The sequence below is a fragment of the Sardina pilchardus genome, chromosome 19 (genome assembly GCF_963854185.1).
Source record: "Sardina pilchardus chromosome 19, fSarPil1.1, whole genome shotgun sequence".
Lineage (NCBI taxonomy): Eukaryota > Metazoa > Chordata > Actinopteri > Clupeiformes > Clupeidae > Sardina > Sardina pilchardus.
The window spans coordinates 14,070,542-14,085,541 of NC_085012.1; the positions used below are offsets into that span (position 1 = coordinate 14,070,542).

The 15,000-nt window shown below is 45.3% G+C and overlaps 1 protein-coding gene across 1 annotated transcript in view; it reads right to left on the minus strand.

Moving 5' to 3' along the window:
* Positions 1 to 11,009, minus strand: part of LOC134066565 (protein turtle homolog B-like) — a 58,519-nt gene extending 47,510 nt beyond the window's left edge. The window contains exons 1-3 of the mRNA XM_062521930.1: positions 10,976 to 11,009; positions 10,513 to 10,710; positions 1,975 to 2,121 (exon numbers count right to left, since the gene is read on the minus strand). Coding sequence (XP_062377914.1) covers positions 1,975 to 2,121; positions 10,513 to 10,710; positions 10,976 to 11,009 — 379 coding nt within the window. The remainder of the gene's footprint in view (positions 1 to 1,974; positions 2,122 to 10,512; positions 10,711 to 10,975) is intronic.
* Positions 11,010 to 15,000: the final 3,991 nt, after the last annotated feature.

Consider the following 15,000-nt stretch of genomic DNA (forward strand, 5'->3'; position numbering starts at 1 on the left):
ACCACCCTAAGCTGGTCAGGCTGTTTTTTCAGCTGTTAGAGCAGTTTTTAATCATACTTGACACAATTATCTACAATGACATTCTATTCGTTGGTGGCAACACTGGAAGTTCCAGGGCAGGTTGGGCCACAGGTCCTGCAGGGAGGTTCTTTCTGTTATAAAAAAAAAAGTTTTAGATTTATGTACTTTATATTATAGTTGCTTTAGTAACACTTCAGAACATTGTATGTCGTCTCTAAAACAGCAATAAATATTTGAATTTAAGTCATTATAAGTGTCACACCAAAGGACATTTCCTGTCACACCAAAGGACATTTAAGCTGTTGTGGCAGTTAATGACCATGCTAATACTAACTGAGCTGTCATTAGCAACTGACATCATGCACTTGCATAATATTACATAGTCCTGCTGTTAAAAATACAAATTTTAATACAAAAATGGCATTTAGGGGTGTCACACCAAAGGACAAAAAAACTTAACTACTTCAGTGGTCTGAAAACATAGTTGAATATCTGAGCAACTCTGAGAGAAATTCTCACCATGTTCACTGCTCCAGGGCTTCATTGGGGTCTTCAGTCACATGACCTTGAATGGGGTCTTTCAACTAAATGTATTTGTCCATGATTTTGGCCAACTTAACATCAGGTTATTGCATAACACCAAAGGACATTTTTTTCTGTGACGAACTTTACGGAGTTCCTACCATTTTAGAAATGTATGTATGGGAAAAGTGATTGCCACTTAGTAAAATAGACACTTGCACAATTATGCCAGGAGCGTTCATTAAAAATTTGAAACATTATTTCCTCTATTTATAAAAGTTAATATTTATATAATTATGTTGTCTACCATCACACCATAGGACAATTGTAAGGTTTGGCTCAAAGTTCTGAAAAAGCGATAAATAACTCAGGTATTAAAACAACAAATTCATGTAAAGCAAGAAAATGTTTAACCTTTTACAGTATTTTAAAATGTGAAAATGTGAAATTAATTGTGTTTTATCTTCTGTGACGGTGAAAAAGCCATGTCATGTCATCTACCCATATATACACTGTATATATTATCCAACCATACATACTGTACACATAAGATCCTATGGCTCACTAACTAGATATGGCTATGAGATTTGTAATCAAAGTAAATAGGTGGCTTGACAAACATTATACTAGTGCCTCAATTCCATTTAAAACCCCAATGACTGCAATTGTACTTCTAAATACAATCACCAAAACTAAATTTTCATTGGACAATGTGGCCTCACTCTGGTTGTTTCCATGTCAACCTTAGACTCTTGAAGTTCAATCTCCTCCTGTCCCAACTTACTCGTAGGCTAATATTAGGGTTCATTAGGGAATCAAAAACACTCAGAACCAGTGTTTGTCCAGACTGCATAGACAGACGAATTTGAGTCTGTTAGCTGGATGCATAGAATGCTAATGTATTCAAAACAGCTCAGCATAGTAAGATAGCAGAACGTATCCAGTGATGCCACTCAATAGCAACTCAATAGCGTTTTGGAACGTGCCGGTAGCCTATTTTTCCCTTGTCTTTGATGCCATTTTTAGGATCAGTGTGATTGACAGGTATGGAGGAGAGGTCTGTTGCAGGTGACACATTGTGCACGGACAACAAGATCACATGGAGTAATAGTGAAAGTGTAAGTTTGACATTAAAATGTAGACACATCAAATTACTATATGGCTCTTTACAAATAAAAGATAATTAGCATTTATTCCCAGCTGAAAAGATTCCCTATATACAGTATATATATACAGTATACAGTATATACACACACAGCTATACAGAAAATCACTGCACATTTCTCTGATGTCATCGAGTGACATTTGATTGAGCTCCATGTCAAAGGACATCAGAAGAATGCGCAGTGGTCTCAGTTCATTATTTCCAGAGCAGTATATCCTGTGAGTGTGTGTGTGTGTGTGTGTGTGTGTGTGTGTGTGTGTGTGTACCGTTGACGGTGAGGTGAACCCAGCTGCCGTTGTGGAAGGTGTCGTACTGCTGTTCCAGCATGAGCACCCGGCACTCGTACCAGCCCTGGTCCTCCGAGCGCACCTGCTCAATCTGCAGAGAGGCGCGGCCATGCAGACTAGCTCGACCTGCAACACACACCACAGCAACACACTCAGTACAGAAAGACACACACACTCACACACACACACACACACACACACACACACTGGCTCAACCTGCAACACACACCACAGCAACACACTCAGTACAGAAAGACACTCTCACACACACACACACACACACACACTGGCTCAACCTGCAACACACACCACAGCAACACACTCAGTACAGAAAGACACACACACTCACACACACACACACACACACTGGCACACACCACAGCAGCACAACACTCAACAAAGAAACACTGCAACACATCAACACATGCTCTCTATCTCACACTCACACACACATCTCTCCCTCACGTCTCTCACTCTCAAAGTCTCCGAGACACTTCCACAGAGCAGACGAGGCAGTCCACGTCTGCTGTACAGTAAATCTAGGCCATCGGTCCACTGCCCGTGTAAAAGCAGCTCTGCTCACTCATATCATATCGGCTGGGCTCGCTTTGATGACCTCACACGCTGCAGCACCTCTGCTCTCCGCGGCCGAGGTGAGGAGAGGAGAGGAGAAGAGAAGAGAGGAGGATCATGGGATTGGTGCATCGAGCCGCTGCCTGAGCTGTCTGCCAGCAGAGAGACAAATGCACTGACATGAGCGGAGAGCAGAGGGAGCAGGAGCCAAGGGAGTGCTCTGAGTGTGTGTGTGTGTGTGTGTGAGAGAGAGAGAGAGAGAGAGAGAGAGAGAGACTGTGTGTGTGTGTGTGTGTGTCTGAGTGTGTATACGTGTGTGTCCTTGTGTCTCTTAGACAGTGTGTGAGCATGTATGCGGGAGTGAGTGTGTGTGCGTCTGTGAGTGTGTGTGTGTGTGTGAGAGAGTGAGTCTATGTGTGTGTGTGTGTGTGTGTGTATCTCCTAAGGGACGGGTGAGCAAGCAGGTTTGGAGAGCAGGAAATCAATGCTGCAGGCTGGAGATGCAGGCAGCGGCCTCAGAACAGAACACGGGAAAAGGACACGAGAAGCAAAGAGATTTCCGCGCCGCTGACAGAGGGAGCGATCTCCAAACACAGATAGAACTCCTTGGACCTGAGAGAGCCGGTCTCTTAAAGCAAGAGTATTTGTGTTAACTTGAGAGAAGTGAGTCTCTTAAATCAAGAGTATTTGTGCTAACCTGAGAGAGATGTCAGTCTCTCGAAACACAGAGAGAATTCCTTGGACCTGAGAGAGCCGGTCTCTTAAAGCAAGAGTATTTGTGTTAACTTGAGAGAAGTGAGTCTCTTAAAGCAAGAGTATTTGTGTTAACTTGAGAGAAGTGAGTCTCTTAAATCAAGAGTATTTGTGCTAACCTGAGAGAGATGTCAGTCTCTCGAAACACAGAGAGAATTCCTTGGACCTGAGAGAGCCGGTCTCTTAAAGCAAGAGTATTTGTGTTAACTTGAGAGAAGTGAGTCTCTTAAAGCAAGAGTATTTGTGTTAACTTGAGAGAAGTGAGTCTCTGAAAGCAAGAGTATTAACCTGAGAGAGAAGTGAGTCTCTAAAAGCAAGAGTATTTGTGTTAACTTGAGAGAAGTGAGTCTCTGAAAGCAAGAGTATTAACCTGAGAGAGAAGTGAGTCTCTAAAAGCAAGAGTATTTGTGTTGACCGGAGAGAGCAAGAGTATTTGTGTTAACTTGAGAGAAGTGAGTCTCTGAAAGCAAGAGTATTTGTGTTGACCGGAGAGAGCAAGAGTATTTGTGCTGTTAACTTGAGAGAAGTGAGTCTCTGAAAGCAAGAGTATCTGTGTTGACCTGGTGGAGAGAGTGCCCTTTACCGTGGCAGTTTGCACTTCTGAGGCCCACAGGTGTGATCACCATTCTAAGATGTGGTCCTGAGGCCTCTTTAAAGCCGTACGTGCGTTTCTGTGCCAGGCAGCCTTTGGCATGAGCTCTGGGGTTGGCATGGGCGCTGTGCTATCACTGGCACTGGCCTCAGAGGTCATTCCAGGGTGACAATACAGCAGATGTGGACTCAAAAGCACACTCATATCTACACACACATACACACACACACACACACACACACACACACACACACACACACACACACACACACACACACACACACAAACTATCTCAAAGACACACACAAAAGAAGATAAATCATAGAAAAAAGAGAAATGGAACAGGAACACAGATAAAGGAAAGTAAACAACAACTCGAGCATTTTGAAACGGAGGGAAAAGAAGCATCAGAAATGGAAGCAGTGCAACACAAACTCTCTCTTTTTCTCTCTCTCTTTCTCTCTCTCTCTCTCTCAGACCAAGAAACCTCATCCCTCATTAGCAAAGCTAAGAGTTCAGAGATCCTCCCACTCTCATCCTGAAGGACTTCTTCAGTAAGATCCACCGATCAGGCCGGTGACTTCTTCTGTGAGTGCATCTTGGTGATTTCTTCGATCAAATGTGTCTTGATGATTTCATCAGTAAAATCCTTCACTGATGATTTCCCCGGTAAGATCAACACCTGGTGTTTTCATTGGTGATATCTATCTTGGTGATTACTCTGGTGAGGTCATCACCTGGTGATTTCTTTGGTGAAATCCGTTTTCTCTGGTAAGATCCACGTCTTGGTGATTTCTTTGGTGAGATCAATGGTCATTTATATGGTAAGATCGACACCTGGTGATTTCTTTGCTGAAATCCGTCTTGATGATTTCACCAGTAAGATCATCACCTGGTGATTTCTTTGGTGAAGTCCGATTTAGCAACTTCTTCGGTAAGATCTATGTCTGGTGATTTTTTTGGCAGAATCTGTCCTAGTGATTTCTTCTGTAAGATGGACACATGGTCATTTCTTTGGTGTGTTAGTGATTTCTCCAGTAAGATGGAGCGGCGGAGACGGAGCGAACCCTCCGAGCTGTGTGACCTGCTCTGAACTCTGAATGCTCATTTGCATACTACATCTGCAGGGATGCAGCCAGATTAAAACTGTTCTGCCCACCACAGTATCTCATCATCTCTCTCTCACACCCACACACACCCACACACACACACACACACACACACACACACACACACACACACACACACACACACACACACACACACACAAATGCCCCTGCCTGGGCCGCTGCACACTGAACAGGTGTCTGATTGACACACACCCACCCACACACACCCACACACACACACACACAAACACACACACACAGTCTCCTTCCTGGGTCGCTACACAATGTCTGACTGACTGACACACATTTGCAAATGTAAATGTGCAGCTCAATGAAACTGCAGTGGGTTTAACAATCCCAAGTCAAGCAGCTAATAGAATTATATCAGTTTATTGAGCTTATTGACAGATTTTTGCTTTCTCTTGTTTTGATTACCAACATAACATAACCTATTCCCCTCTCTTTTACCTGTCAAAACACAGCCACAAAATAATACACCCTCACACACACACGCACGCACACACACACACACACACACACACACACACACACACACACACACACACACACACACACACACACACACACACACACAGTCTCTTTCTCTCTCTGAACTGGCCCACTAGCCTCATCCTCAACCACTAATGTCCCAATGGCCTCTGCATAGACACACATACACACCCACAGAGACAGCGAGAGAGAGAGACAAACATACACACACTCCTGCTCCTCTACCTATTAGCACAGCCTCCAGAATCACACACAGTAGCACCTTCTATACAGCCTGTAAGTCGTGGGGCAGGACTAACCCTCTTTGAACGGGTGTGAATGAAAAGCTAATGGTGCAGAACCCCTAAGACCTACTGTACACACACTCCACACACACACACACACACACACACACACACACACACACACACACAGTCCAGACGCCTGGTCAGCCAGGCTGCAGTAAAGGGCTTTTACTTACAGATCACTGACACACTAACACAGGCAGCGCGTTGTTAGCGCTGTTAGCGCTCCTAATGCTGCTGAGAGCCACGAGTCAGATTGGCTCCTGAAGAGGATTAGCGTTAGCGGGGTGCTAGCGTGTTCACAGAAGGGATTGTTTGTTTAAGGCATGTGCCATATTAACTTCAGCTGTCTGAGTCACCAGGGCATGGACCTCCTGTTAGCACCTCGTCCAGATCAAATGTTTATAGGACTACCGTCTCCACACATGTAATGACAAACCAACACTCATCTCCACACGGGGTCACCCTTATATTCCCCAGGTTCTACTGTATGTTCCCTGGTGTTCCTTTTTGGGAAAAGCGGGGAACATAGGATCTTTTAAAACTGCTTACAGACAACCATCTCCATTTCTAATGGAGGGCAAACACTCACTCAGCCAGTTCAAGAACAAACATACATACAACATACATTTATACAAGACTGAGTATACACTCACATATGTAACAGTTCCATAACTTATAGCAACACATACAGGCACAGGCATAAAAAGGCACTAGTTCGGTTTTGTAGGTTCAATAGCAGAATATATTGGTGCACAATTTATTTATTTTTATTTTTTTTAAGTCTGTAGCGTTCGTGTTAGCATTAGCTTCTACAGACAGACAGTGCTGGAGACTCTACTGTATGTCTGTGAAAACTCTACAGCAGGGCTATTCAACTTCAGTACCAAGAGGGCCGAATGGAAAAATCACTGGGTTTTCAGGGGCCGCATAAAATAAGACGCCGCAAAATAATTGTATCCAACAATATTTGATAAAATCAGAGTAAAATTCAGTTAAATTCAATTGAATTTTATACACTGGCATAGAAACTAAGAACATAGCCTATTATCCATATCCATAAAAAAATCTTCTCAGACAGGTGATAGGCTGCCACACAAACTACAAGTATTTGAAAACACCCAGGCTAACCATAGTATTTCATACCTGGGGCCTGTACTACGAAGGGAGCTCAACCTACCCACATGTAACCCAGGGTTACTTTGCTAAACCGGGGTTGACAAAACCTGGTTATCTTCATTGGTGTTAATCGGTACTACGACGCTGAGTAAGAAGTTGATTTGTTGAACTGGGGTTAACCTCATCCGAGTTGGTGCGCGTTCACATAAAATGGGCGGGTTGCAGCGCAAATCATCACTTTTAATGATGACGCGATCACGTTATTTTACGGAAAAGCAATGCGCAATGATTATAAAAAGTGCGAGGAATTAAAACCCACTTTACTATACATCAAATAGCCTACGTCGGCAGCAAACAAAGCAAGACAAGGCTGTTGGCAACGTAGGCTATTGCAGATCGGATATATGAAAGTAAAGTTTTATTTCATGTTCCTTAAATAGCCTATGTGTTACGCAGGATTAATAGCTTGCGGAATGTCTGAAATGTGTTGAAATAAATACATTTTGAGTTCATAAGAGTCCTACAGATGCAACACAATTCATGCCATGTATATGAATAAATATTAATAAAGGATAATTGAATGTTTAGCCCCATTGACTGATTTAGTGTATGCCTATCCTGTGAACATTTTAGATGCAACGGCAGTGCCGCTGGCAGCAGGTGAAAATGAAACTCAAAAACATTCAGAAGGTTTATAGGCCTAGTTATAGCTTGCATTAATATGTCTTAATTATGAAAATGTTATATTGTCAATGCTTATAGCCTCCACTTTGCCTCGATCAGCTGACAAATGCAACGAATTCCCTCGGCTGAGAATGTATAGGCTATCTTTCATAGAGAATATTATATGGAGAAAGATTCTGGCGGTCTTTAAAAACCCTCGCCTTGCGAAGAGAGGCGCTTAAAATTTGCGCTCCAATAATGTATCTTCCAAGTAACCTACGTCGACATTGTGGGGTGTGGTTAACCGCAAACCTCGGGTTAACCAAGATCATAACCTGCTCGGAGCAGGTTTGAGATGCAGCGTAAATGGCAGCATACCTCGGTTAAAACCTATCCACCTTTCGTAGTACGGGTTAACCGGAAAGTTACGCCACACGTGATCAATTTACTCTCGAAGTTACCCAGCTAAGCCAGTAACCCCGCTTCGTAGTACAGGGGCCTGTACTACGATGGGAGCTCAACCTACCCAGATGTAACCCAGGGTTACTTTGCTAAACCGGGGTTGACAAAACCTGGTTATCTTCATTGGTGTTAATCGGTACTACGACGCTGAGTAAGAAGTTGATTTGTTGAACTGGAGTTAACCTCATCGGAGTTGGTGCGCGTTCACATAAAATGGGCGGGTTGCAGCGCAAATCATCACTTTTAATGATGACGCGATCACGTTATTTTACGGATAAGCAATGCGCAATGATTATAAAAAGTTGCGAGGAATTAAAACCCACTTTACGATACATCAAATACGTCGGCAGCAAACAAAGCAAGACAAGGCTGTTGGCAACGTAGGCTATTGCAGATCGGATATATGAAAGTAAAGTTTTATTTCATGTTCCTTAAATAGCCTATGTGTTACGGAGGATTAATAGCTTGCGGAATGTCTGAAATGTGTTGGAATAAATACATTTTGAGTTCATAAGAGTCCTACAGATGCAAAACAATTCATGCCATGTATATTAATAACTATGAATAAAGGATAATTGAATGTTTTGCCCCATTGACTGATTTAGTGTATGCCTATCCTGTGAACATTTTAGATCCAACGGCAGTGCCGCTGGCAACAGGTGAAAATGAAACTCAAAAACATTCAGAAGGTTTATAGGCCTAGTTATAGCTTGCATTAATATTTCTTAATTATGAAAATATGTTATATTGCCAATGCTTATAGCCTCCACTTTGCCTCGATCAGCTGACAAATGCAACGAATTCCCTCAGCTGAGAATGTATATATTTTCATAGAGAATATTATATGGAGAAAGATTCTGGCGGTCTTTAAAAACCCTCGCCTTGCCAAGAGAGGCGCTTACAATTTGCGCTCCAATAATGTATCTTCAAGTAGCCTACGTCGACATTGTGGGGTGTGGTTAACCGCAAACCTCGGGTTAACCAAGATCATAACCTGCTCGGAGCAGGTTTGAGATGCAGCGTAAATTGCCATGGCAGCATACCTCGGTTAAAACCTATCCATCTTTCGTAGTACGGGTTAACCGGGAAGTTACACCACACGTGATCAACATACTCTCGAAGTTACCCAGCTAAGCCAGTAACCCCGCTTCGTAGTAGCCTACAGGCCCCAGGCCCATGTCTGATAGCTGCCATATCATGCATCAGTGGGAAAAAATGCAGTGTTGATTTAACTAGCCTACTTCAAGATAATTAGGCTCATAAGTGTTTCAAACACACACAGTAGCCTACAGCGCCAATCTCTCAAATATACTTAGCATTGAATTTAAAGAAAATGTAATGCCAGCTCTGCCTCTGTTTATCTGTTTCACAATTTCTTACCGCCAAAGATTCTAAACTTCGAGCCTGCGCAAATCACAAACAATAACATTCCCACGAGTGGAGTGAAGATGGCTCTGTCTAAAGAAACGTCTAATTGACAACGAGAATCGTTCGTTTTACCCTCTGCAACAAGTACGAGACTTTCATGTTTATTGTGCAACGAATCCATCGCTGTAAAGAAGGAATATAAAGTCAAGAGGCAATTCTCTACAAACCACAGCTCCTGCACTAACTTTCCCGAGGGCTCGGAGGAACAGAGACCGGGTATGATTGTAACATTTTTGATTTGCGCACGCTCGAGGTTTAGAATCTTTGGCGGTAAGAAATCGTAATTTAATCAACATTTAATGATAACATTTAAAACGAGTTACACATTTGGAAATGTCAGTTTGTGTAGTGATGTGCTGTGTTCTCTGAGTGAAGATAACTGGAAGAATTAGTCTGGCCAATAGGGGCGGGCCGACAGTGCGCTACTCGCCAATCATATGAAGATCTGTGCACACCCGTCAAAGCGAGTTCATTCTCATGACGAGACACGCGGGCCACAGGAAATTTGAAGCGGGCCACATCTGGCCCGCGGGCCGCTAGTTGAATAGGCCTGCTCTACAGTATGTTCCCGGGACAGGCCTCCATCTCCTGCCCTGTGTGTTATCTACTCTTATTTACACTTGTGTCCAGAGGCCTCTCAGCGCAGCGCCTGCCGGTGATCCGCAGACACTCTCGCTCACAGACCAGCACTGGAACCCCGCTGGGTTGCTTAGTAACCACATAACCTTGAGATCTCCAGCTAAATACCCCAGAGGTCCTTCAGATGGTATAGATAGCACAGGAATAATCTGTGTGTGTGTATGTGTGTGTGTCTGTGTGTGTGTGTATGCGTGTGTGCATGTGTGTGTGCGTGTGTGTGTGCATGTGTGTGTGTGTGTGTGTGTGTGTGTGTGTGTGTGTGTGTGTGTGTGCATGTGCATGTGCATGTATGTGTGCATGTGCCTGTGCATGCATGTGTGTGTGTGTGTGTGTGTGTGTGTGTGTGTGCGTGCGTGCGTGCGTGCGTGCATGTGTGTGCTCTCACCAGCATACTCTGGGTCCACATGTGGCGGGTAGAAGCGGAAGTTGATAAAGAAGGGGATGGGCACTCCAAACTTGAACCACTCCACCACGTATGGCGTCTGCTGGCCGTTGAGCGGGTGGCTCACATCACATCCCAGGATCACACTGTCTCCTGCCCGCGCCGTCACAAACTGCGGCTCCTCTCGCAGACCGTGGGCACCTACAGGGGCACACACACACACACACATGGTCAACAAAATCACACACTGTCAAAGACACACTTACACAGCGCAAACATGAACACACACACACACACACCCACACAGCCACACATGGTCAACACAATCACACTGTCAAATACACACTTACACAAACACATGCACACACACACAAACATAGAAAGAGCCAAACACACAAACAATAGAATCCCTCCCACACACACACACACACACACACACACACTGTCTCTGGCTCTCATACTGTACACGTCCATAAGCTCTTGCTGGACAAAGAAGGCATGCCTAATGATGTGCGCATACGGTTGAATGCACTCGCACACACACACACACACACACACACGGTCGAATGCACATGCACTCACCCACGCACATCCGAAACAATCAAAAGCGCACACACTCATCGCTGAACATACCCAGCTTGAAGGAAGCACACAAATATGTGGTATGTTCACACACATGAACGTGTGAGTACAGTTCAGGGAAATGTGAGGGGTGAACTCTGAGGGGTCAACAGGACGTGACATAATCTGCGTTGTGTAGTTGTAGTCAGCCCTACACTCGCCCCAGACCTGAACGCGCAATCGGCACCGTCTCGGATCGGGAGTCAAGCGTGAAGCGTGCTAAATGCCCAGTCCGCTAGCTCTCTCGGGGGTCATCCCTACAGTAAGTTCCCCAGGTCCCATGTTCCCCGGTTTTCCCCAAAAGAATCCTATGTTCCCCGGTCGCAATATATACTGAGGAATATAGGACCCTTTTTGTGAAAAGCGGGGAACATACTGTAGGACGAAAAAAAGGCTCCTATGTTCCCCGGTCCCATACAAAGTGAATAGAATAGAATAGAATATATACTTTTTTGATCCCGTGAGGGAAATTTGTTTCTCTGCATTTAACCAAATTTAACCGAATTAGTGAACACACACAGCACACACACAGTGAGGTGAATCACACACTAACCCAGAGCAGTGAGCTGCCTCCCCAACCAGTGGCGCTCGGGGAGCAGTGAGGGGTTAGGTGCCTTGCTCAAGGGCACCTCAGCCGTGGTGGACAGGTCGGGGATCGAACCGGCAACCCTCCGATTACAAGCCGAAGCCCTAACCAGTGCACTACGGCTGTGGGGAACATAGGACCCAGGGGAACATAGTTACACTCCCGCTCTCTCGCTAGCATGACTCGTAAGGCATCAGAAGGACGGTCTGCATACCATATGTACTGCACACCTATAGACCAGCTGGCTACCGCTACATGTGCGCACCTAGACCCCTGCTACGTCAACGTAAACTCTACCCTTTGACATCTAAACCCGTCCAACAATTCCAAAGGACATTGATTTGGGCTGCCTGCATATTGTCTCCACAGACCGAGATACTCTACATTCTATTGATGGAGTAATCATCTGACTCTTACACACACACACATACACACACACAAGCACACACACACAAAAGCACACAAACACACACACACACACACACACGCACTCACAGCATCTGACGCGAGAGTGCCTATGCCAAGAGGAGCTGTGTATGGGCCACGGCTGGGCCAGTTGAGCTTCAGGCTGAGATGCTCTCCAGGCTGACTCACCCTTAATGGAGTATTCATCAGACTCACACACACACACACACACACACACACACACACACACACAGAAACACACACTCATCCTTGATGGAGCATTCATCTGCTGGCTGCGTTGATGTGAGGGTGTAATGAATATGTCAGCTCAAGCCTTTGAGACTGAGCAGACATGATTACAGGGATGGCTAGTACACACATATAAACACAGCAGCTCTCTCCTGATATCTCTCTCCGGCGCTCACACACACAGACACACAGACACACAGACACAGACACACACACACACACACACACACACACACACACACAAAGAAATAACGAATACGCGCCCACACAAACACACACATTTTTGTGGCGCGCCAAAACAGTACAAAGCCAGTATGTCATCCACAGAGACAGCTACAGTCCCTCTGCATGAGATCATCCAGCTGTATGTCTGTGTGGTCTGGGCCGAAACCCTCCACAAAAGAGCCACAGCTCCTCCGTCAGACTTCAAACCAGCTCCTGGAGTGGCGACACTAAAGGAAGGCAGATCAGGCTCTGATCTGGTTCCAATCTGGTTCCGATCTGGTTCAGACCTTGCTGAATCCTCACATTGGTCACACTAATTGGAATAGGGTGGCCAGACGTCCCCAGTTTCAGGGGACAGTCCCCATTTTTGGTTGCCTGTCCCCAGGAAAATACTGAAAAACAACTTTTTTGAAGATAAAACTTGAATGAATATCAATCAGATTGATAGTCAAACTGAAAATGTCCCCATTTTCCCCCCACATTTTTGGGATTAGGACCCTGGTTTTGGTCTCGGACATCTGGTCACCTTAAATTGGAAACCGTGATCTGTGTGTGCTGATAGTAGACCCTCCTGCAGAGATCAGTGCTGTGAACACCAGCTGCATCACCATCATACAGCTCACCGCTACCACCTTGCTAACACACCATGAGCATTCAGGTACCACAACGCTATAGCTCCAGCATGCCGCTAGCACATTGTTACAACCTTGCTAGCACCCCACCAGCATGCCGCTAGCACATTGCCACAACCTTGCTAGCACTCCACCAGCACACCACTAGCACATTGCTACAACCTTGCTAGCACCCCACCAGCATGCCGTTAGCACATCGCTACAATTTTGCTAGCACCCACCAGCATACAGCTAGCACATTGCTACCACCTTGCTAACACAGCACCAGCACCCTTAGCATAAAGCTGCTAGCACACCATCAGCATACCGATACCACTAGCATCTTACTACCAGCACTCCTAGCACACTGCACAGCAGCACAATACTGCCAGCCCAGCCGTGACCTATTAGTCTACTGAAGGTCAGAGGCCATCCTTCAGGTTCCACTGGCCGGCCAGATCAGATTCAGAGCAGCATCTGCTCAGGTTCAGGACCATATGACATACATGTGCATCTGTATAGACGGGAGCGTACCTATGTTCCCCGGGTCCTATGTTTCCCACTTTGTATGGGCCCGGGGAACATAGGACCCTTATTTTGGGAAATTCTAAAAAGGGTCCTATATGCTCCCCACTTTTCCCGAAAAGGGTCCTATGTTCCCCGGTTTGTATTGCGACCGGTGAACATAGGACCCTTTTCGGGAAAACCGGAAAACATAGGACCCGGGGAACATAGGGATGACTCCGTTAACATTAACACATGTGTGTGCATGCTGGCTTACAGGTATACTGTGTTTACAGAGAGAGATTAATTCACTAATTCACGGACATACTTATGTGCACACAGACACACACACACACACACACACGCACATACACACACACACCTACACATTTCTAACTACTTCAGAATTCCATGATGTTAATTTAATGCCAATAAGGTTGACTGTATGTCTTTCTTATCTCGGAGGAGAGTAATTTTCGAGATAACAGAGCAGGGTTGTGTGAGTGTTGCGTGAGAGTTGGATCTCAGTTTCTCTGGACTCTCCTCTCTTTTGGTGGAACATGCTGTTTTTGCAGACCCCCCTCATAAGTCAGAGTGTGTATGTGTGTGAGTGTGTGTGTGTGTTTGTGTGTGTGTTTACCAGCGAAATCCGCTTGATCCGGCAGAAGACTTAATCCACTTTCTTAGCCTTAGCCAGCCAGCCTTTTGGGCTGAAACAGAGCAGATTTAATCAAATTACACTTTTTTCTGCGGCGGAACTCGGGGGCTGCAAGACTGCGGAACTACAGGGCGGTAGTCACGGGCTTCCTCCTGGAATCCAATGAGGCCGCGCGTGTGTGTGTGTGTGTGTGTGTGTGTGTGTGTGTGTGTGTCTGTATGTCTGCATGTGTGTGTACTGTATGTGTGCATGTGTAGGTAGGAGGGTGGGACACAGAGGCCCTGACACACGCTCACACAGACACACACAGAGACACACACACACACACACACACACACATCCAAACATACACACACACTGACACACATACACACACACACACACACACACTCACTCAAGCCTACAAACATATCCCAATACACGCAAGTGAACACACACACATACACACACACACAAACTGAGCTTAGCCCTAGCAAAAGCTCCACGGGGAAACACGCACGCCCCGGCACATGACCAGCACGACACAGATTAACCCCTCCACTGGCATTAAGGGCCTCACACAGCCCCAAACACACACACACACACACACACACACACACACATAACCCCTGAACACACACACAATCACACGG